Source organism: Lipophrys pholis (genome assembly GCF_963383615.2).
Source record: "Lipophrys pholis genome assembly, chromosome: 14".
Taxonomy (NCBI): Eukaryota; Metazoa; Chordata; class Actinopteri; order Blenniiformes; family Blenniidae; genus Lipophrys; species Lipophrys pholis.
The window spans coordinates 14,038,402-14,059,853 of NC_137633.1; the positions used below are offsets into that span (position 1 = coordinate 14,038,402).

At 42.6% G+C, this 21,452-nt stretch overlaps 1 protein-coding gene across 5 annotated transcripts in view; it reads left to right on the forward strand.

Moving 5' to 3' along the window:
* Nucleotides 1-1,187: 1,187 nt before the first annotated feature.
* dnmt3ab (DNA (cytosine-5-)-methyltransferase 3 alpha b) overlaps nt 1,188-21,452 on the forward strand; it is a 36,608-nt gene continuing 16,343 nt past the window's right edge. For 4 of the 5 annotated variants that reach the window (XM_080479942.1, XM_080479944.1, XM_080479943.1 and 1 more), the window contains exons 1-6: nt 1,188-1,303; nt 2,605-2,830; nt 6,296-6,403; nt 11,242-11,593; nt 17,631-17,677; nt 19,889-20,035. In XM_080479942.1, the coding sequence (XP_080336068.1) occupies nt 2,750-2,830; nt 6,296-6,403; nt 11,242-11,593; nt 17,631-17,677; nt 19,889-20,035 (735 nt within the window). In that variant the 5' untranslated portion in view covers nt 1,188-1,303; nt 2,605-2,749. Of the gene's footprint in view, nt 1,304-2,604; nt 2,831-6,295; nt 6,404-11,241; nt 11,594-15,037; nt 15,098-17,630; nt 17,678-19,888; nt 20,036-21,452 lie in introns of those variants that run through there. The other variant, XM_080479946.1, reaches the window with a different exon arrangement.

The following is a 21,452-nucleotide window of genomic DNA, read 5'->3' on the forward strand; positions in this document are numbered from 1 at the left end:
TGTGCAACATTATTTGAGAAACTGAGCATGGAATTGTTCCCAGTGGTTACTGTGATTAGGGAGTATTTTTCTTTGGTACTTGCACTCGTAGGAATATGTCATTTTTACTTATAAGAAAGTGTGTGCTGTTTGTGGTTCAAGAACTTGTGATAGTTACGCGCAATAACGTGTTCCTCTTTAATAGGTGGAAAGAGCGCTGACGTTTTTTAACGTTAAAGGGAAATCAAGTATGTGTAAAAGTACGGCTGTCAAAAATACTCAAGTTACACTGCAACATAGTCCTCTCCTACGGTAATGAAAGCATGTGTTAGGTATTTTATCGGAAATATGGTATATTGAAAAAAAGGGTCCACATTACAATAGTACATCATATATAAGTTAGACCACTGGATTTTGTTTTGTACACAAATGTAGATATAAAGCAGGAATTAAGCAGCTGATAGGAAAAAAAAAAAAGAATTGGCTAAAATATTGAAAATAAATGGTTTGAATATTACCTCAAATTGTGAGCCTACTCAGGAGTGTTGTATGATTTTTCATGTTAATAAAAATGGATTACGTAAAATGTTATTAGCATTTTAAAAAAAATGCTTATGAAACAACAAGTAGCCCAAAAAAATGACCTGAAAACACCATCAAGCCTTTGTGGTTGGATGTGTGCCATGACCACCACCGGAAGTGGACTGAGTGAACGTGCTTTGGTGCCTGTTCACACTTATGATGGGATCACCCGAAAAAGCATGTCAGCCCTTAGAAATAGAATGGCTTACTTCCTGTCCATCCATCTATCTAATCTATCATTAAATTGATTGTTACAGGCACACATGCTGCAGCTATTCAGTGATATCATCTGTAATATCAAGTTTGCCCGTGTGTGCATCTGTGAAAACTAAAGCAAAAGTAATCGACCCTGCATTGGATGCTCTGGCGGCCCGGTTTTGGCCCGTGGACCTCATGTTTGACACCCCTGCTTCAAACCGATGTCCTCCCCTGCAATATCAAACCGGATTCCTTTAAAAAGAGACATTTGGAAATAAACACTGTGAAACAGAAAACGTAATCTCAGAAATGTCCGGACAGTAGGTTAAAGTTAACCTCCGCCCCCCCTACAGTGAGTTGTGGACGGAGCGTATTGATCCGGCTGTGTTTAGGACCCGGTGGCAGCGCGCGCAGCCCCGCCGCTCTGCAGGCCCCTGCAGTGAGAACCGAGCGGCGCATCTGGAAGAGAGCTGGCCGGCTGGGGAGGTGGAGGACGGGGAGAGAAGAGGAAGGAGGCTCCGGGAGCAAGCAAGACAAAAAAAGGGTCAGGCCTGGGGGGGGAAGGAAAAAAAGGAAAATCGGGAAACGATCACACGGCGATTCGCGTATTTAAAATCCGTTTAACCCGGTACTGGTAAAGCGCGCAGGAAGGGTAACCTTTATCTAAAAAAAAAAAAAAAAGAAAAAGACGCGAAAGCCCAGAGAGCGGAAGGCGCTCGATGGAAACGGGGAAATAGCGATTTAGGGGTTTGATTTTGTGTGTGTGTGTGTGAGTGTGTGTGTGTGTGTGTGTGTGTGTGTGTGCAGATGTGCTGATTGGACGTAGAGATGTGAACTTGACCGGAATGAGCAGCACCGGAGCGGCTTCGTCGCGGCTCCTTGAAACAACTGGCCCCCATTAAAGAGAAATAACGGGGGTTTATCCTTCAGTAGCCGTGGCCTGTAAAAGACAAAAAAAAAAAAAAAAGAAGAGCCACAGTCTTCCCCTCCTGCAAAAGACGTCTGAAACTTTGCAATTTCAACGCGTCGCCGCTGAAATCGTGTCAACCGACGGGAGTAATGAGCGCGTGTGACCTGATTGTGGGCTGATACGCGTGGAGAGACGCGGTGACACCGAGCGCCTGTGTGGCCTTATAATAAATTATTTTCTCAAGATTAAACAGCCTGGATGTTGCCTGCAATTACGTGGCAGGACTCAATCCAGGCTGCATAATGAATCATTTCAAACCCATGTCAACCGACTGTCATGGACCTTTAACTTAAATTAAAAACATGCGATTAGGATATTTTTTTTTTCTTTTTTTTTTTTTTAACATTTCCACGAGTTCAACAGTGTGTCTCGGCTGTTGGCGCGTGGCAGACCCGCTGAAGCAACTTGAACCCAGATAATACAAGGTGAAAATTAAATATTAATGCCTTAACAGAGGACATGTGCGTACTATTTCAACCCACGCCGTAACATTTGCGTAATTACGCGCACCTTTGCGCCCATTTCGTGTCGACTGCTTCATAATCTCACTGTACATCCATGTGGCGTAAAAAAAAAAGAAGGCCTGCAGGCTATAGTAGCCATACAGTATCTATAGAAGCCTCCGCGGGTCCTATAGCCACAGAACGTGCACTCGACGAAGAGAAAGCGTGATGCTCAGAGAAAACCGAGACGATTTGAGGAAATATGCACAGTGTGTCAGAGGTGACGCTGCACGGTGCAGAATGCACGAAAGCTGCTCACTCCTGCATGCAGGAGGACAGCCCCCCCCCCCCCCCCCCCCCATCAGAGCACCAATTAAAACCTCAACTGTAATGTCTGAGGGATCTGATTGCTTGTTTGTGTTTGTCTTCCAGGAGAGCTGAGAGAAGAGGGATCATCACTCATTTCTTTATCCCCCCCCCTCCCCCACGTTTTGATTTTATTTTCACCGGAAACTTCCCACATCAACTCCACCCCATTATAAGACACCACCTCATAAGCTCCACAAGTTCCTCAAAGATGCCGTCCAACACTGTCACCAACACCAACGCCACTGCCTTCAAAGGCTCAGACTTCACTGACTCACCTGGAAACAGAATGGTAAGAAACACGTGTCTCTGAAATTCATGGAATTGAAACTCCTCTGAAGCTGGCTCGAGTTCCATCTCTGTCTTTATATGTGTCTACAGGCGAGTCATTTACCCCAGGTCGCTGTGCCAATGATCGTTGCAATTGGTGTGATTGAGTGTCAGTAGTCATGTGATGCAAACTGAGAATCTTTAAGAATTTCTTACCTTGGTAGCGTAACCACTGTTTTACCGACTCCTAATGTCACCTAGTGATGATGCAGAACAGCGTGCCTGTTTTTATTTTCTTTAGAAAATGTGCAAGGAGTATGTGGGCGAGTATATGCACGTCTGAAGGGGGATTTCAGGTCAAATTACAGCATTTCTAGTTCAATCACTGTCACTCCATGGGTTTATTAGATTTGAAATGGTTGGAATGTGGTTTAGTGTTTGTGGAGTCACTTCAGGCTAAAGCCAATTAAAATCCTTCTGCAGTTTCATGAATGGAGTTAATCTTTCGGTCAGGCTATAATGCCTCACTTATCTCTGCAGTTCAATGGCTTACTGGAGTGGACGCGGTCTCACGTTGGTTGCTTCTGTTTATTGAGCAAATGTTTGATTTTCCCCCGGGGAATCTGACAGCGTCTGAAGTGCCGTGTCACCTTTCGCGACGCAGACGGCCTCATAATTACAGCTGCAGCATCACCTCGGTGGCGGCGGAGGCAGTAGCAGCAGCAGCTATGTGGAGGCTGCTGAGAGGCGCAGCTGTATTATGTGACACTCTGCTGGTGTAATGGTGGTTGGTGACGTGGGCGTTGGCTGCCGTAGGTTGAGTTGGAAATGGAATGGCTCCACAGCTCTTTTACTGGGGGGATCTGTCCTCTTCCTCTATGTTCCCATTACACAGTACTGCCCCTCGTCCTGTTGCCTGGCAACAGACATCGCCTTTAAATAACTGTCTCCCCAGACGGAAATAGTGCAGGGATATTGACAATGTGGTCGGGTTCAATCCAGGCAAATCATATTTAGGAATTTTTTATTTTATTTTTCCTTAGAAAACATTAGGGTGAATCTGTGAGTGAAAATGGCATGTGTTTATATGCGTGTGTGTTTATGTGTGCGTGAGAGCGCAGTGGGCTGTTTCTGCAGCGATAGCCAGGCACCACTGAATTGTGTCATCCATGTAAGTGGTTCCCAAATGAGGCTGCACACCAGGCTGCTCCCAAAACCTGCTATTATCTATGCAAATTCTGCAGCCCTGGTAAGGAAAAGCTAAAGCACCAGGCACTCTTTATTAGCGATCGCACAATGAGCTGGAACCATCTGCAAAAAAACACTCTCCCGACGATTGATATCTACATTTAAAACAACCTTTTGGAACCATAACCAATGTAAATTCATTGTTGAATACATTTCCCCCCCCAGTTTTTGAAGCCATTTTCATCAATTATAACCCCCATGTCATTAATCAAAGCATCACTTACACTAATAGCTTTAATTTTTGATGTAAATGAGTTTCTCCCCCTGGGATACTAGTGGTTGATGGAGCTATTCCATTTGCACAGCAAACTCTCAGGCCATGGTCTGACCTTTCGGAATCACTGCCTATATTTTATTAACGCCTTTGCCCTTTTGAGGTTATTTAATAACCATCACTTTAAAAACATCTTTTATGACATTTTGCGTTTGCTTTTTTTGTGTGTTTCCCAAACGTCATCTTAAAGTATTATCTTGCTTTATCCTGTCAGGATTCGATCAGGTCAGAATCTGCTGGATTACAGACAGCACTATAATCCCAGGATCTTTATCCATGGCACAATTGTGGCTCTAGATATTTCTATTTTCGGACTCTTTTAGGGATGTTGTATAATATACACGAGGTGGCTGCGGCACATCTTTACATTTTAAGCAATAAGTTGCTTGATAAACAGTTAATGGCAACCCGTCACGCTTTGCCGAATAAAACTACAAGATATTTAATGTCTCTTATTAAATCTGAATCTGCTTTAGAATCAACTCCAAAATCTTGCTCGATGTGTCTTTCAACCTTTAGTTCAACACTTCACATAAAGGAAGCTTCATTATGTTGTAGCCTGTGCCAAATAATCTAATGAGTGTTTAAATCAGATGTGTGGTTTTGATACGATCTCGTTCGATTTAAAATAGGAGGATGGGCTTTTGCAGCGTTTTTCAGATTAACACGAAGAAGCTAATGAATTGCCCAAACAGAGAAGAGAAAAGTAACTAATTGATAGCTGAGGAGAATCATTAATACTAAATAAACCCTCTGGTCTTAACTGCTGTTCTTCAGGGTCCAGAATATCTTTAATCATCGGCTAAAAGTTAAACCATTAAGTCACTTATTGGCCTGAGATTGAGTTCTACTTTAAATAAAACAGGCCAGAATACATGTGCTGCTGTTGTCTAAATAGACATTTTCACACAGTGTCTATATGGTTTTACAATTTAAAGCGTGTTTGCCTCAATTAAGAAAAGATAAGACAAATTGGCAGCGGCTCAATTAGGCAGATAGTTAAATGAATAAATCCATCTGTTGTGGATTATCTAGTGTGATTAAAATGTTTTGGTTTGCTTTTAGGTCATTTGGAAGTCCTGCTTTACACCAGGACACTCTCTGCCTTAAATCTGGAATGCGTTTTCCTCACCTTACACCGACACTAAAGTGTATTAAATTGTCCCCGTCACATAAAGACAAAGTCATGTAGTAATGTTTGCTCAGGTTACGCCACACCACCGCCTCTGAGCTGAAAATAAATGTGCCAAACAACATGTCACCAGAGGGAGGTGATCGCAGAGTTCCTTGCGGAGCCCAGAGCCCATTTATCTTCTCGGGAATCTCACATTGAATACTGGAGGAATTTAATAAGCCCCCCCCCCTTCCCCACTGCAGCTGTCAGGAACGGCCTTGCCGGCTCATTTGCATTCAGACCTGGAGCTGGTGGTCCTATTCAGTCAATATTGAAACTCAAAGCATCTACATTAGGATCATCTTTTCTCTCATCAACCCCAGGGGTACTCGGTGGTGGCCGACATGCCTCTTTGTTCTTGGGAGAAGACAGTTATATTAATCAAAGGGAAATTGCCGCGGGAGAAGGTGGGGGCCGGTCAGCGTCTTTGTAGCGGTGTCAAGAGGGGATTGTCTGTGGAAGGTCAGCGCTGCGTCCGCAGAGCTTTCACTTCAGCCCAGTTCAAAGGGACGTGTCATTCAATTTCTATCTATCTCATTGTCCACTCACCCAAAAAAACACTTGAGCACTGGCTGCACTCGTCCGCGACGTTCAAGTGTCTCACTGATTGGTAATTCTAAGTGGATCCTGCAGATCTGGTGTCACTCCCGCTGCATTGCTGGTCCCACTGAAATAGCTGCTCACCTCTCTCTAAGTGCAAATGGAGACATTATCACGTAGAAAGATGCAGCGCGTCTTTCATGTGTTCACGGCTCATGCAGCAAACTTGACATTTGTCTTCCTCTTCACAGGGTGAGAGCACAATACTGGACATGGACCTAATGGTGGCGGAGAAGTCGACTAAAAGTAGTGCCTCTTGCAAAGTCGGCAAGCTGGGAAGGAAGCGCAAGCAGTTTCCGGTGAGCGTTGATTTGACATGTGTACAAGAACAAAGTCTCTCCATTCTTCATGCAATTCTATTAGTTTTCATCAATGTTGTCTTAGTATTGATTATATATATGGACTCAACCTTGAGTGAAACACAACTAATGTTTAAGTATTGTTTCCTTTCAACTGGAGGTTTGTGGTTTGGGTCCCTGAACAAGCCTCTAAACTCTCACCTGCTCAGCTTGAATCAGGAAGTGCAGGAGACATGAAACATTTGCCAAATTGACTAAAACACAGTCTCAGTCTCTTCTCGTAAAATAATCACTGAGTTATACCAGCAGTATGTCTTTGAGTTGGCATCAGGGCTGTTGTTGGTCTCATTGTGCTCATCGTTTATATTTTATGTACGTTACAAGAAACAGAAATATTCTACATTGCCCCTTTAATTCCACTATTGGGAACACAGAGTTTCTTTCATTTCCTGTACGGAGACACAGCTTTGAGTGAGAGATGGTTCATCTTTAGATAAAGACTTTAACAAGTGAGATAGGAATTTAAACCAACAGCAGCGGCGATGCCAGAAATAGTAGTCCGATAGTTGTTTCCAGGTGAGTTCCTTGAGCCAACAGATCAGCTCTTGGCGTTTCTCACTATCCAGTTCATTCAGGCCCGGTCTGTGCAGCCTGCAGCTCCGAAGCTGGATGGCTCACTGTAAATTTAACCAACTGACATTTGAATAAACCATTATTCTTTTCAAGTTGCATGCACAGAAAACAATTCATTGTGGACGGACCTAAAAAGAACACTTTTGATGTACTCCTCATAAGAGTTTAAAGTTATTTTCACAAATGGCTGCAGATTATCTCCCTTCCTTTTTACTTCATAGGATTTTGATGTATGTTTAGAAGACAGACTGAAATATTCCTGAACACTTCTGTGGTTAATCCTTAGTGCTTAAAGTTTATTTTAAATAAAATGCAGTTTTAGTATGTTTAGCAAAACTACATATAGAAGCTTATGTTATATTGTTATTGAATATATTTGCAGTGGCTTGAGACTATATTTAGTGAGACCAAAAGAGGCTCTATTGAAGCATAAAATTAGCACAAAAGAAAATCTTTGGAAGGAGTGTAGTTTAATTAGGTGAATCAGAAGTATAGCAATTTGTTGAAGAGTCAAGAACTGGATTTGTAGAAAACTGCTAACTAGACACTTTGCATACAGTCTAAACGTCTCCAATCAACCGAGAAAGAATTTCTGAATATGATATAAAACATTTAATAGATGTGATCCTTCATTATGTCTATTTGTATGGCATTGTACATATAAATACATATCTTACATATTTATAAAGAAGTGTCTTATTCAATCCCTTTTTCATTAGTGATCATTAGAGAGCAACTAGTGCCCTATATTCTACTTATAAGTACTTGGATATAAGTACTAGTCCCAAAAAGCCTTTTCGTCATGTCTTACTGTGAAACTAAAATAACTTTACACATGGAAGATTTTCCCACTCATTTACTAAAATCCCAGGTGTTGTTGTAGCCGTGAGAAACGTGTTAACCTGCTGGACCTTCATGCACTTCATAAATAAACATAACAAAGCCTCCACCACATTTTGCGGTTGCAAGCAGACGCAACACCGACGCCATTTGTAATCTGTTTGTGATCCCCTTTGTAGTTAAAAGCCCTGTTTTCGTAATGACTCCTGGGCCTTCATGTATCTGATTATTTACTTTCCTTGAGATGTTATCATTTGCATAAGCCTCTTCTTAAAAGCATGTTAATTAATTTTGGGTGTGATTCGACAAACCAAAAACGAGGATTGGAAAAATATTTACAGATGATATATACTGCCTGGGATAGGGGGCGGCGATACGCTGGAGGATTGGTGTCAGTGTGTTTAAAAGCGTCCGAGAGGGTGGTATCAATAACTGATAAAGAAAAGCTTTGCTCGGAATCGGGGCGCCTCCGCGACTGTTTTCACAGCTGCGAGGGCTCGACCTCAGGCGCTCCAGTCACATAGGTGTTTGACTGCTGGCGTTATATGAGACAATCAGGCCGTCGCAGTCTGGCATGCGAGTGATTTAGGTTTCTCGTTTTTTGTGGTAATTATCAACCTGCGAGTGAAGACGGAAGGGGGAAGGGGAACGGACAGAGTATCTTAAGCCTATTTGTTGTTGTAACCACAATAGACGAATGCACTGGGGATGAGTTCAAGCTTGTGTTTTCTATAAAAGACGGAACGCTAAACAGTGTATTTAGTAGTATTACTTTTTTAATTACAGTCGCCGTTGGTCCGTGTTGTTGAAACTTACAGATTGCTATCTTGATTCACAGGTTTATTGATAGGAAATCATAAATAGAACCGAGTTCAGACATGAGTGTGCAGCGTTAATAATATTCCTGGTCAGAACTTGGTTGTCAATTTAGTGAAAAAGCGAAAACCAATTGACTTAAAGTAGATGATGGGAGGAAACATGTATGAGGAGAACATAGGACCTGCAAACAGAAAGGCCCTGGGGCCCAGGCTCGAACCGAGGGTCGTTGCAACTCGAGAATGCTAACCACTACACTGCCATGAAGCTCCTCAATCATTCAAATGGGTCATAAATCAGAATCACAGACGTTATCTTTAAACTCAAATCAAATCGTGAAGATGGCGCTCAGAGATGTTCAAATAGCAGCGTGAACACTTAACGTTCTTCACAGTTCCTGGATTAAGCTACTTTATTTATTTTTAAGGGCAATTTTGTTGCAATCAGAGGAAAAGATTGAATAGATAAGTACGTGCTAAATATTCAGACAATGAAGGAATTGCCATTTATATTTGTCTTTCTTGTTTCCTGAAGACAAATTCAAAACCAAACACAGTGAATTTTTAGCCCTACAGAACGGAGAGAAACAACAATCTGATAATGCTTTCCATCGCTTACTGACTCTGATAATTTATCAGCAAAACAGCTTTAGGAAGATTCTACAGCAACCTGCCTGCAGCCTGACAGAAAAATATACGAGGCTGTCTTTTAAAGAAACACCATTAATGACCCTTTATGTCATTATGCTTATCTCCATAGTGAGTAATATGTTGGTGTCAGTGTGTTGCAGTGCTGCAGAGAGTTGGCAGTTAGTGCTTTGTTGTTGACCTCTGTCTGCCTGTCTGAGCTGCCAATTTAGCAACTCTGACCTTTGACCCCTGGCAGGGGCCACATCTAGTTCACTGGGCCACTGATCTGTTGCGTAATTCCCGCAGTGACAGGTGGGTGTGTGTGTGTGTGTGTGTGTGTGTGTGTGTGTGTGTGTGTGTGAGGTGAGGTTCTGTTCGTGTCTGCTTACTTACATGGGTTGGGAGTATTTGTCAAAACACACAGTCGTGTCTTTTTGGCAGATATGAATATGAGTCGGACTGTTAATAAGCCGTGGGTTTGTTGTTTTCGTTCACTGTGTGAAACAGATTTACTGGAGAGCTGCTCTTTCTACGAGTGCAATTATTAAGTTTACAGTTAATTTGTTCTCAGTTGCGACACCAGTGAAGTCATCTCCAGCTCCGCGGCCTGTGAACAATGTTTCACATCCAACTTTGGCTTCATTCCTCTCTACTACAGCGCGGTGCCAACTTTCATATGACTTTATCCTCCATGCCTGTTCCAGATCATTTGCATTAAATACACAGACTGCGGGTCACGTAAAAGAATGATTCCCATTATGTTTTTCTTCTCAGTTATTCTGCAGGAATCGGATTACAAATTTGACCCCGGAGCTTCTGAAACTTGATCGTGTTTGTTAAATATCTGATGCCTTCCTCAGGCTTTATTGCCGCCTTCTTTAAACGCAAACTGCCGCACTCACATCTGAAGATGAAAGCTTTAGTGATTCTCTCATCAGTGCTGACAATCTGATCTGGAGAGACACGCTCCACTCTGCTCCAAGTGACCCTGTAATGGGATTGTCTGACAAAGTGTGGGTTTTTTTTTTTTTATGGCTATTTTTAGGCTGCAGTAGAAACACTATCACATTTCATCAAACACTTTGAAGTTTTTTCCTGGTCTTTTAAGGCAGTTGGTTGTTCCTTTTTCTTTTTTTTTTTGAGGTGTGAGAGCCGAGTGTCGACAAGCGAAGCTTTATGTAAGCTCAGTGTGAGTTTATCCTCTGTAAAGAATGAAATAGTTCAACTGGGCGTTTCGAACTGGACGGAGGGAAAGACTCCTCCGTTGTCAAACAGCCAACATTCCACACATATTTCTGTGCTGTTGTAATGATGAATGCACGGCTACAGGAAGCCCACTCGTGTACCTGATGAACTGTAATGCAATCCCTTCCTCGGGCTCGCAACTTAATGGCTATACTGCAGATTTACAGGCTCGCCTTTGAAGTTTACAACTCTAGTTTTACAGAGCTGAAAGGGAAATGCCATAATTCACTCACTAATAAGTGCAGAAGTGAGTTGCGCGGCTGATTCTGTCCAGATAGAGCGGAGGAGACTTAAAACATGGAATTTAGCTTGTCAAGTATTAACTGGATAAATAGGTTAATTCACATTTTCTTTGAAAAAGCCCATTTAGCCAGCGGAGGCTTAAAACGGGCTTATCCTCTCGTTGATAGTGCCAGCTGTTTTATTGTCTGCATGCTCAGATGACCTTTTTTTTCAAGCGTGCTGGGTGATTTGTTGCAAAGCACGAAAGGTCCTGTTTATTTCACAGCCATCTCCAGTATGTCCAGTAGTATTTCATGATGGCTGACAGCCACGGCGCTGTTGTACACGTTCGAAACATCAAAGTGGAAACGTACTTCTACAGCAACAATAATCTCTGAGGCTGATAGGTTGTCAGGACGTTAACGTTTCCACCTCTTCTCCCGCTGCCCGCAGGTCGAGGGCTGTGGCTCGTTCAAAGACAACATGAGCGTGGGCAACAGCTTCGCCGGGGTGGGGAGGCTGTCCATGGCACCGGTCCACAACGGAGACATGGGCGGCCGCAGAGACAGGATGCCCGATGGCTGCTTCCTCAAACAGGAGAAGAGGGAAGTGGAGAACGGCATCCCCAGAGACCCGTCCTCCTGCTGGGTGGAGGACAGCTCCCAGGGCCGGAGCCCCAGTCCTTCTCAGGAGAACGGATTCCTGCCCAGCCGGAACGAGCCGGACTCGGAGAAGGACAAGGAGGAGAGCTTGATGACGCCGCACAAGAAGCGAGGGAGGCGGAAACTGGAGCGTCCGACGAAATGTGAGTTCTGGGCCGGCGGTTCTTTTGTTGTCTTTTCGTCAGCCCTCTGTGGATCGAGCAGGAAATGTGACGAGCGCAAGATGTGGATTAATGAGCTCTAAATGGATGTTAGACTGAGTGGATCTGCGCTGCTGCTCTCTCACACACGCTGCCGCTGCCAGGAATAGTAACACTCGGGCTTAAAAAAGTGTAAAATTCACGTTGCTGCACTGTGTAGGAAATCTGCACAGCTCAACCAGCACAGATATAATGTTGATGGTTTCACTTCACGAATGTTTGCATGATCTCCCTATGGACGGATGGGGTTTTCTGGATTCTCTGGTTTTGTCCCACACTCCAAAAAAATGTGTTTGCCCTTGTGATGGGCTGGCGAAACGTCCAGGATGTAACCCGGCTTTGACTAATTGAAAGCTGGGATCAGCTCTACAGCTGTAAATTTGACAAAGCCGTGTGTGGAAGATGGATGGACTTAAGATGCAGAGGCGAGCAAGAGAATTTAAACAACTGAACTTAGATAATGATGATGGTTGACATATTTTCTTGAGAAAGGGTAAAACACTTAATCTGACATATAATTAAATTCACATTGTAACGCAAACCCTGCAGATTCCTATAATGTAAGTTTCGATTTTATTGGAGTGAATCTGCACCGGCGGGGATTGAATATATCTCTTCGTCCTCCTCCCAATCTAAACTGACGAAAACACAACATGCATGCAGATTAACGTGCTCCGTTTTTAGTCCTTCCTCTCAGCCACACGCCTCCCCTGCCCATCTCCCAGAGACAGACACACCGACTGTGACCTTGATGAGGAGTGCAGTAAATAAATTGAGGGGAGGAGCCACTCATCTCCTGGCAACCAGCCTGTGCCGGGAGCTTGCAGGTCTCTGTTGTGGCTACCTCGCCCGCCTCAGGCCTGCCAGGTGAATGGCGTCGAGCCCAGAACTCTTATTTTGTTCTGCTCTTTGTATTCATCTGATCTGAGCTTCCAGCTTTGTCACTTTTAAAGTAAAAAAACAAAAAAACAATATACGAAACCGGCAACCCTGTTTGATGCAGGTGTAAATCTGTCTTTTGTAACTAGAAAACTTTGCCGTCACTCGCCACCAACCGCTGGATAATCCAGAGAAAACCGTCATGTGCACATGGTGACCCTGTAAACCCAGACTTGAACAAGTGACACTCGCAATGAAGCAAGAATAATATGTAGAACACAGGAAGAAACGTAAAACTGAAAATATTCAATATCATTGTTTACTCAGCCCTCTTATGATTCTATTCATATTTGAGGCGCTTGTATTTATTTTGATATTATGGCTGTAGACTTGTCGATAATCTAGATTTAGAGCTTCTCCTCCTTTCTTCAAGAAGAACTTTTATTAGTGGTTTGGTCTTATTATGCATGTGTGACATGCTACTGAATCTTGTCTGTGTTTGGACGGTCCTGCTGGAAACGGAATGACTAATATACAGTATGAGTGTAAGCTCTACTTCTGTGCTCTTGAAAATATGATTGGTGTTACGTTTATGAGAAAAACACGTGATAGGAGTATCAGAGTACTTTTTCAGGAAAGAAGTGTCAATTCTGAAACTGAGTCAGCACACAGAAGTAGAGAACAACCTCTTTGAAGTACATTTTTACTATATTTCTGATCTTTGAGCCAACAACTTAAAAAAAACACAACACCATCGATGTAACATGTTTTGCTGCTCTGAGTCTGCTTCATCACCCCGTGCACTCTCAGCCAAGTCGTAACTATTTCTTCTTGTTTCACTGACATTCCCGTCAATTTCAGTCCATGCAGTGCAAATTACCACACTGTCATGTCACGGCTTTTAACGTTCAAGTAAAATATTGGGAGGATAAAAAAAAATAAAAAATCCATGTGAGCAAAGCATAGACAACAGTTGAGAGGAGAGTAAACGTCTGTGAGAACCAGAAAAGAAGAAGAGTTGGCTTGGAGGAATCATAAAACAAGAAGAGAACAGGGCAAAGAACAACAAACACACGCATCTAAAAATAGTCACCATGTTGTGTGCTGATGGATGTAAAAGATGTTGAACTTTCATCTCTGGAGCCACAGATTCATACAGGAAGTTGAGAGATGAGCAGCTGCAGGAGAGAAACCCATAAAGCTCCTGCCAAAGACAGATATGCAATGTTGACATATAAATGTATTTGATCGCTAAACGAGGAGAGAAACTCAAATGCGCCCGACTAAACCTATAGCAGCATAACTAAGAAAATGCTTCAGAATGACATGAGCCATTAGCAGATAGCAAATTGGATCCTGACCGTGAGATGAAAATATGTCAGAGGAGCCTTGATAGAAGAAAGATCTACCTCCTATCTTGTTTTTCCAAAACAGCTCTAACTTATTCTTCTTTTTGGTGTTTTGACAAATGTATCGCAAAAACTCCCCAAACGGAGGCATCATATGATTCCCAAACAGAGGATTTTTGTCCCATTTAATTACGTGGAACTAAGGCTTGCCGGTGGGGAAGCATGCAAATATTTTAATTAAAACAATAATTGATGCAAACATTAAAGCTGGAGTCACATGCTTTCAGAAGAGGCAAAAAGTAGAGCTGTTTTCACTGACTTTGAAGACTATTTGAAGTTTTTTTGTGGATTTGGTTGATTAGTAGTGAAACTAAATGCTTCTCCAATTTATAGACTGTGACATCTAATCACTCCATAGTCAACGCAAGCAGACAAACACAGAGACGATGCCATTTCCAGCAGATCGTTCTGATTTATTTGGGCTTATTGCACAGAAAAACCTCATTTGAATCATCTTGTTTGTACATGATGTCACTCGTGGTTTTATTCTGAGTTTGACAACCACAAATCCCCCCCCCCCTCCAAAAACAACAAAAACAAAGTGTGAACTATGCTGTAATAGTGAAAAAAGACTTTCCTTTATTTGGATATATTCATGGTTAAGTATCTAAAGTGAAAGGTGACATGTGACACATATTCATAAACATTTGAACTCCGAAAGATTGGACTCTGTGCAAAAAGAATCAAAAGTCGTAATCAGAGTGAAACTAAAGTTGTGCACACAAGGAGATCTCCTGTTGTTAATAAACCTGAAGAGGGGAGAGTCGGTGCTGGGAGGGGCACTGTGGTGGATCGATAAGTCAGCTAAACGGGGTTTTTGTTGTCCATCTGGAGGGCAAAGGAAGGATTTGAGCCCCGGCTGGAGTGGAACTGAGCTCCAGCAATCCTGGAGCTGGAGCCCACTCAAACTGGCAAGGTATACTCTCTGTGGGCAGCGTGAGCCAGCTCTCCTCACAAACCCAGTGACCTTGGCACTCTGCAGGCCTCGCCGATTTCTTACATACTCACTTATTCCCGATGAAGACGAGGAGGCCAGGAGGGAGGGATTTTTTGAGCGGGGGGAGGAAAGAGCAAAGAGAAAGGGGGGGGGGCTACAGAGAAGGGGCTCAGCTACACAACTTGAAGAGGCGGCTAAGAGCGGAGGCTATTGTTGGCGCAGGTCTGTAGGGTGCTTCACTGACGAGCCGGTTTTGGTTGTGGAGAAAACGTAGCATTAGAAGTTGTGCTTAACCTCTCGGGGATCAAGTGTTACGACGGTGTTCGGGCTTCGACTCAGCAGATCGTCGTGTTTACGCAGCTCGTGCCATCAATGCTAATTCGGACTTGAGCTCCTCGAACGGCGCCGTAGTCACACCAAAGCCCTCGCGACGTTTTCACAGATTACCACTTTCCCTGCCGCAAATAAATACAGCTACCCAGGCGCGCGGCCGACAAATACGCGCTTGTACTCCGCTGGTGTCTTTATCAGCGGGCTTGGACACTTTTGGAAACACATTCGGATCAAACACTGACAGCAACGCCAGAGGTGTTGAAGCTGGTTTTTGGCTGCCTTATCTGTCTTCCCGCTGCTGTGGGAGAAAAAAAAGAAAAAAGCTTTTGATGAATCATGACTGCTGCTGCAATGTTTCCTTTGGGTGGTATCCATGATCCTTGGCTAACCCTTCACTGCTCTGCTGAACACGGGCAAACAATGCTGTTGAGGAATGAATAACACGCCCCATTGTTGTGGACCTCCTCATCTTAAATCAACGCCAGTTAATGGGAAATCCCAACTGGGGCTTTTACTGCGTATGGAAACACTTTCATCAGGCTGTGGTTTCAGGGCACATTTCACTGAATATTTTCGGTGCTATTTCTGACCACCTTTACCGAGCTTTTTTTTTTTAAATGTTTCCTGTATGTATAGTCTGTCCTCTGCAAAATATTTGTCTTTCCAGGAAAAGAGCTGGTGGTAATAATACTTCAGTATTTGAAGAAGCCTGCAAATTTTACATGAAGTTATCTGTTTTTTTATTTTTTTTATTTTGACATTTAAAAAGCAAGATCCTTTGAACAGTAATTATTAACTGAAAGAAAGTTGATAGTTAACATGATTGTATGAGTTAAACTATTACTAACTACTACTAATTACTCACCAAAAACCATTGAAAGACTTTCTAACAGTCTTCACAGCAGGATAATAGGACTACATCCAAAATATGGAAGGAGAATTTTCTTAGTTCATTTCAACAAAAAAGTTAAAATGTTGAGAATAAGATTTCTATTTTGTTTCCAGAGTATTTATTATAAAAGATTTCACTGATTTCTTGACGCAATTTCTTTGATTTCCACCTTGTTCCCAGAATTTCCCAATATTTTTACCTCGTTCTACAATATAAATGTTGACATTTATGGCGTTTTTCACAAAGTCTAATGTGAAACGTGTTTCTTTCCAAACTAATATAGGAAAAAGCGTTCTGCGTATTAAAGCTCACACTTCGGTCTGGATGGTGTTTTTCGCCAACTTTCCCTGTTGCATTGCTGCAATCTGCTGGTCACGTTTGGGCCTCGGCGTTGTGTTGCAACCTTAAAAATGATCGAAACAATGTTACCAACAGCAGAGAACGTAGGAACAGCTGTTACTTTTATTAATAGATTGCAGTTTATGTAGTATTTTGTCTTCGCTGTCGTCCTTGGGCCAGAGTAAACCCTCCTTGAGGCCAATTTTGGCCTGCAGGCCCGTTGTTTAACACCTCTATTTTAGAATACATTATGAATGGAATATCTTAAGATGGCTTTATTGATGCTGGCAGGAGGGTTGAATGACTTTCAGACAGAGCGTGGTCCATTTTAACATCAAGTGTCTTTTGAGCTTTATATTTGACATAATCAGAACAGTTGTGGAGATTTGCCCAGAAAAATAACAGTGTGGAATTGTAGAGTTATAAAATTGATCATGTGGTGGGATTTAACCACCTGTTTCAAAGCCTAAGAATTACTTTCCATGTGCAATATTGCCAAACTGTACATGCATATATTAAAAAAAAAACACACACCACTTTCTGTTCCACTAATACAAGCAAATGGTAGTTTTTGTGCGTCTTCAGTACATAGTCTTAGAAAACGTCTCTGGTTTTTGATCCAGTTGAGGATTTGGAAGATTGACAGGAAGATTATGTATGGCTTCAGAGTCACAGCAGTGAAGCTGTACGTCGTTACCTTTACGGCCCGATGTGGGCCGTGAGGGAGGGACGGGGGTTGCATGCTAATAGCAGCCAGCTGTCTTTCCCATGAAGGGGGATATAAGGTCAGAAGTGTGACTTTTGCCAAAGTAAACCTGGCCACCCTCCACCCTCATCATAACTCCAGCAGCCGCTCCGAACCCTCTGGGTTGCATCAAACCCTCATAAGGCACCTGAGCACACAAGCTCCTGTGATCCTACACAATTTCCAACTCCGAGCACGCGGGAGGAGTCGTCCCCCTCCTTCCCCCCCCAGATCTTGCCTCTGTCAGCACTTATATTAATTCCACTTTCATTCGATGAAACGTGTAGTTCATGCAATAATTCGAGGGGTGAGATTGTTCCAACGTGTCGGGAGGTTCCCCGATGAATGAGAGGCCACCTCAGCTTAGATGCGAGAAAAACAAATGCCAGTTCGCTCTGTGCCATGAATGATTCAGGCCATCCATTGTGTCGCTGTCTTCTCTCTAGATGTGGAGCACAAGGAGGAGGACGGGAGTGATGCAGTCAAGACCGAGGTAAGATTTCTGCGTCTTTGTTCTCTGGCTGATGTAACTCTTAACTTATCTGTCACACTTGGCAGGCCGGCAGCTTCCTTTTTGGAAAGGGGAGGGGGCGGGGGGGGTGGTTACCTTTCCTGTCTCGAATGTTGTATCGCCTGCTTGTCAGTGTGGCAGAAGTGAAAAAGATGTACTTGAGTTGAGGGGAAAAGGGTAGCTATGTTGCAGAAATACACTGAATACACGTGGATTTTTCACCGGATTCCATCGTACTGGTAGGTTATCAGTCAGTCCTGGACTCCTTTGCTTACTTTTGATTGTAGGAAATGTCGTATTTAGCTCAACAGTCATTTACATGAAGGTTGAACTAGTGGAGTGCTTTTCATTAGAGATTGGTATCACTATTACATCCGTCTGTTTTCACATTCTTCTAGCTTAGCTTTGGCCTACAAACTCGAAACAGAGGGAAACAGCTTGTGTGGTTCTTTCAGGATAAAGGAAAACTAAAATGGATATTTATCCAGGATTCTTCACAATGTTTACAGGATCCACATTACCCTTTTCTACTCTGTAGTTTAAGTTAATCTGCACGAGTTGTTCAGTTGTAATTGATCTGCGAGTGAATTCACTCAACAAACACAAGCGCATATACTCCCAACATGTTGAATTGTTCCTTTAATGTAGTATTTAGAATTTATTATAATATAGTTTATATGCTTGCAGAAGGATTCCGTTCCATTCAGACAGATACAGTTTGCCTGTATTCAGCCGCTTATTTGAACTTTTCAGCATAGAGAGATGCAAAAATACAAAGTACAAAATGATTCCAATACTAATACCAAACAAAACATAAACTGATATTGACCTGTTTGCGTGAACAAAATAATGGCAGTAAGCTACTTTAAAAAAAGCACAATTTGTACTCCAGCAGCAATCAAAATCCAATCTGGTTGTTTGAGATTGTGATAAATGACTTTTCAAACACACAATATATTTTCAGGTCAACGTTTGAACTCGAGTCGTCGACTCATGTTTACTTTCAGTCAGCAAATGAATTAGTCACCAGGAACACTCAGAATAGATACCAAAACACCATTTATATGGTGATAATTTGAACCATTGTTGTCAACTTAGTGAATTGTTGCCATATTTTGTGAGATTTTCGAGTGAATTCTTCTGGCGTTATTGGAGACTTTTCGACCTTGTTTACGTGACATTGTTTTCAAGTGAATACAATAAATGTCATTGTTTTCTGGCTGTTTATTCAAACGAGGCTCTGGTCCAGTCTTGTCTCTTCCTGAGTCTTCCAAGTCTCCGTGGAAAACGCAAATTTTCCAAAACTCACAAAGATGCATTTTCTAACATCTGCAACATGCTAATTGGGCCCACTATGATATCTGACAAAGAAAGACACTGAGGCTGACAATGAGGTTATATTACAAGAACACCCAGCTTCTTATTCCTGTGTGTATAGCACTCATTATTAAAACATACCAGTCTTCCGTTGAGCTTTTCTGAAACCTAAACAAAAACGCGATACCGTTCTTGTGTAAGCAGGGCCATGGCAACTTGACCCAAAACACTCACAGGCGGTCCTTAACGGCCGTCGTCACACTTCCACACCGGTGCTGCAAATGAATTGTGCGTGCATGAAGGTGCTGTGAGCTGATCCCACCATGGCTTGACTACATGGGGCGAGATTTGTAATTCTAAGCAGGTTAAAGATGTTTTTATAACTCGTGTGTCTTCCATGAGTTTTTCTTTTTTCTCTCTCTCCATTCCAATTGTATGCAAACAAACTAATTATGTGATATGTGAGTTGTATTTGCACCATTGTTCGACTCCAGGTTTCTCGAAACGCTCATTCAGTCATGTTGTCTTTGGATTTGTGAATTAAATGGTACCTAATGGTGTATAAATCTGAAGTATCAAATACACTTGGGAGCTTCTCGTGGCAGGTCGTGGCTGTGAGTAGACATGGTGGCATTATTTCCTGCTGCCACGCCGATCACGAGCCGGTAACACCATCTTTTTCGATATTAGACAGGTCGACGACTGCCTCGACTGCAAATTTCCCGCTTGTTAATCAGCGCGAATCGGTCCCGCACGCTGACAGATTGGGTGCACAGTTTATATCACAAATCTTGTTTCCTTATGAGATAAAATCTTAAAAGGAAGAATCAGAAACAAATAGCTAACTTTTTTTTTTTTGTTTAACATCTTAAACAGGGAGGTCGAGGCAGGCTGCGAAGGGGAGTTGGTTGGGAGATCAGCCTTCGTCAGAGGCCCATGCCCAGAATAACCTTCCAGGCTGGTGACCCTTATTACATTAGCAAGCGGACCAGAGAGGAGTGGCTGGCCAAGTGGAAGATGGAGGTGAGTACACCAGCTCTGTCCCAGCCACCTTAGACAGCAAAGCGAGCGACAGGGGTCGGAGACAGGCCTCGTAGTGCATTCACAAGTGTATTTGATGGGTCATTTGATATCTCATGACGGTACCATTTATTTCAGTGGATTTCCATGGCAGCCTGCCTCCTACGCTTCCTGGCTTTATTCTGGTCTATTGTGTTAGTGGAGGAGAAATCGCACCCAGCTGTGCCGATCGCATCTGTTTGTTGCATCGACGCGATGCATTCTTCCTGGAGAAAAATGTGATCAGTTTAGATTGGTATGATATGTGGCTGCTTCTGATGTCCTGAAATCAAGGCGAGCTGAGAAGAGTCGAGATGAAAGGGGTCGAGTGGTGCGAATAACAAAGAGTGTTGTCTGACGTTTTTCTTCATCTGTTTTGTTTGTTAGCAATCGGCATAGCTCCTGAAAGGGTTAACGTTAGGATTTTAAATGAAACAAAGGCTCCTGAACCTATTCAGCAGGTACCTGGTGTTTTTGAGTTCGAGTCCTTGAAGCTTTCACAAAAAATGATATGTGAATAAACATTTCTATCCTACTTATAATTTGTTCAAACACCAGACTCATTTTCAAAATGACTCTTATCCCTTGATCCCTTGGCTTAAATGGCTTATATAATTTCATTTGGTGGAAAGGGACAAAAATGACTCTTTTGGTCATAAAGATGGCAGAGGTCTGTCCTAAATTATCTATGTATGTAGAAATATCTTTAAAAAAATACCGGAAAGCAAAGAAATTGAGCTTTGAAATCAAATCATTACAGTGACTATAACCTCTGACCTCTACAACAATGCAACATACCAGGAAAAATCCAGATAGTTTAAAATTTAAATTTTTCCGTGGAAAGTGACGTCCATTTCTGCTGTTTATTGTTGTTAGTTTTCAGATCTTTGGTTCTTTGGCCCTCATTTTGTTTGGTATTCAAGGTGGTCCAAATTGGGTGATTGACACAATACACCACCTTGTGGTCCAAACTTGTACTGCAACACCATACAAGCGAGGCCAAGTTGGACAACATCATGAAATTGCCTTCTATTTGACGTGACAGTTGTTTTGTCTCATTCGGTTCATTGTTTCCGGTCACATTCTAGTTCTTAGGTTGTGTTTATTGTTTGAGGAAACTCTCAGACTACACAGGTACTTTTACTTCACACAGTTTATGCCATTGTATCCATGCTCTGCTTCTTTGGGGTACAAATTAATCCAGAAATAATCCCAGCATGAATTTTACACGTTGCCCAATTAATCATGTGCACACATTTACCTCTGATGGTAAAGCAATGCAGCTTGATGTGTTACATAATTGGCCATCATTGTAGTATCAACATTGGGTCGTCCTTTTCCTCTGCTGCCCCACCCCTCTGCTTGCTGCTCTTCCCTGGAA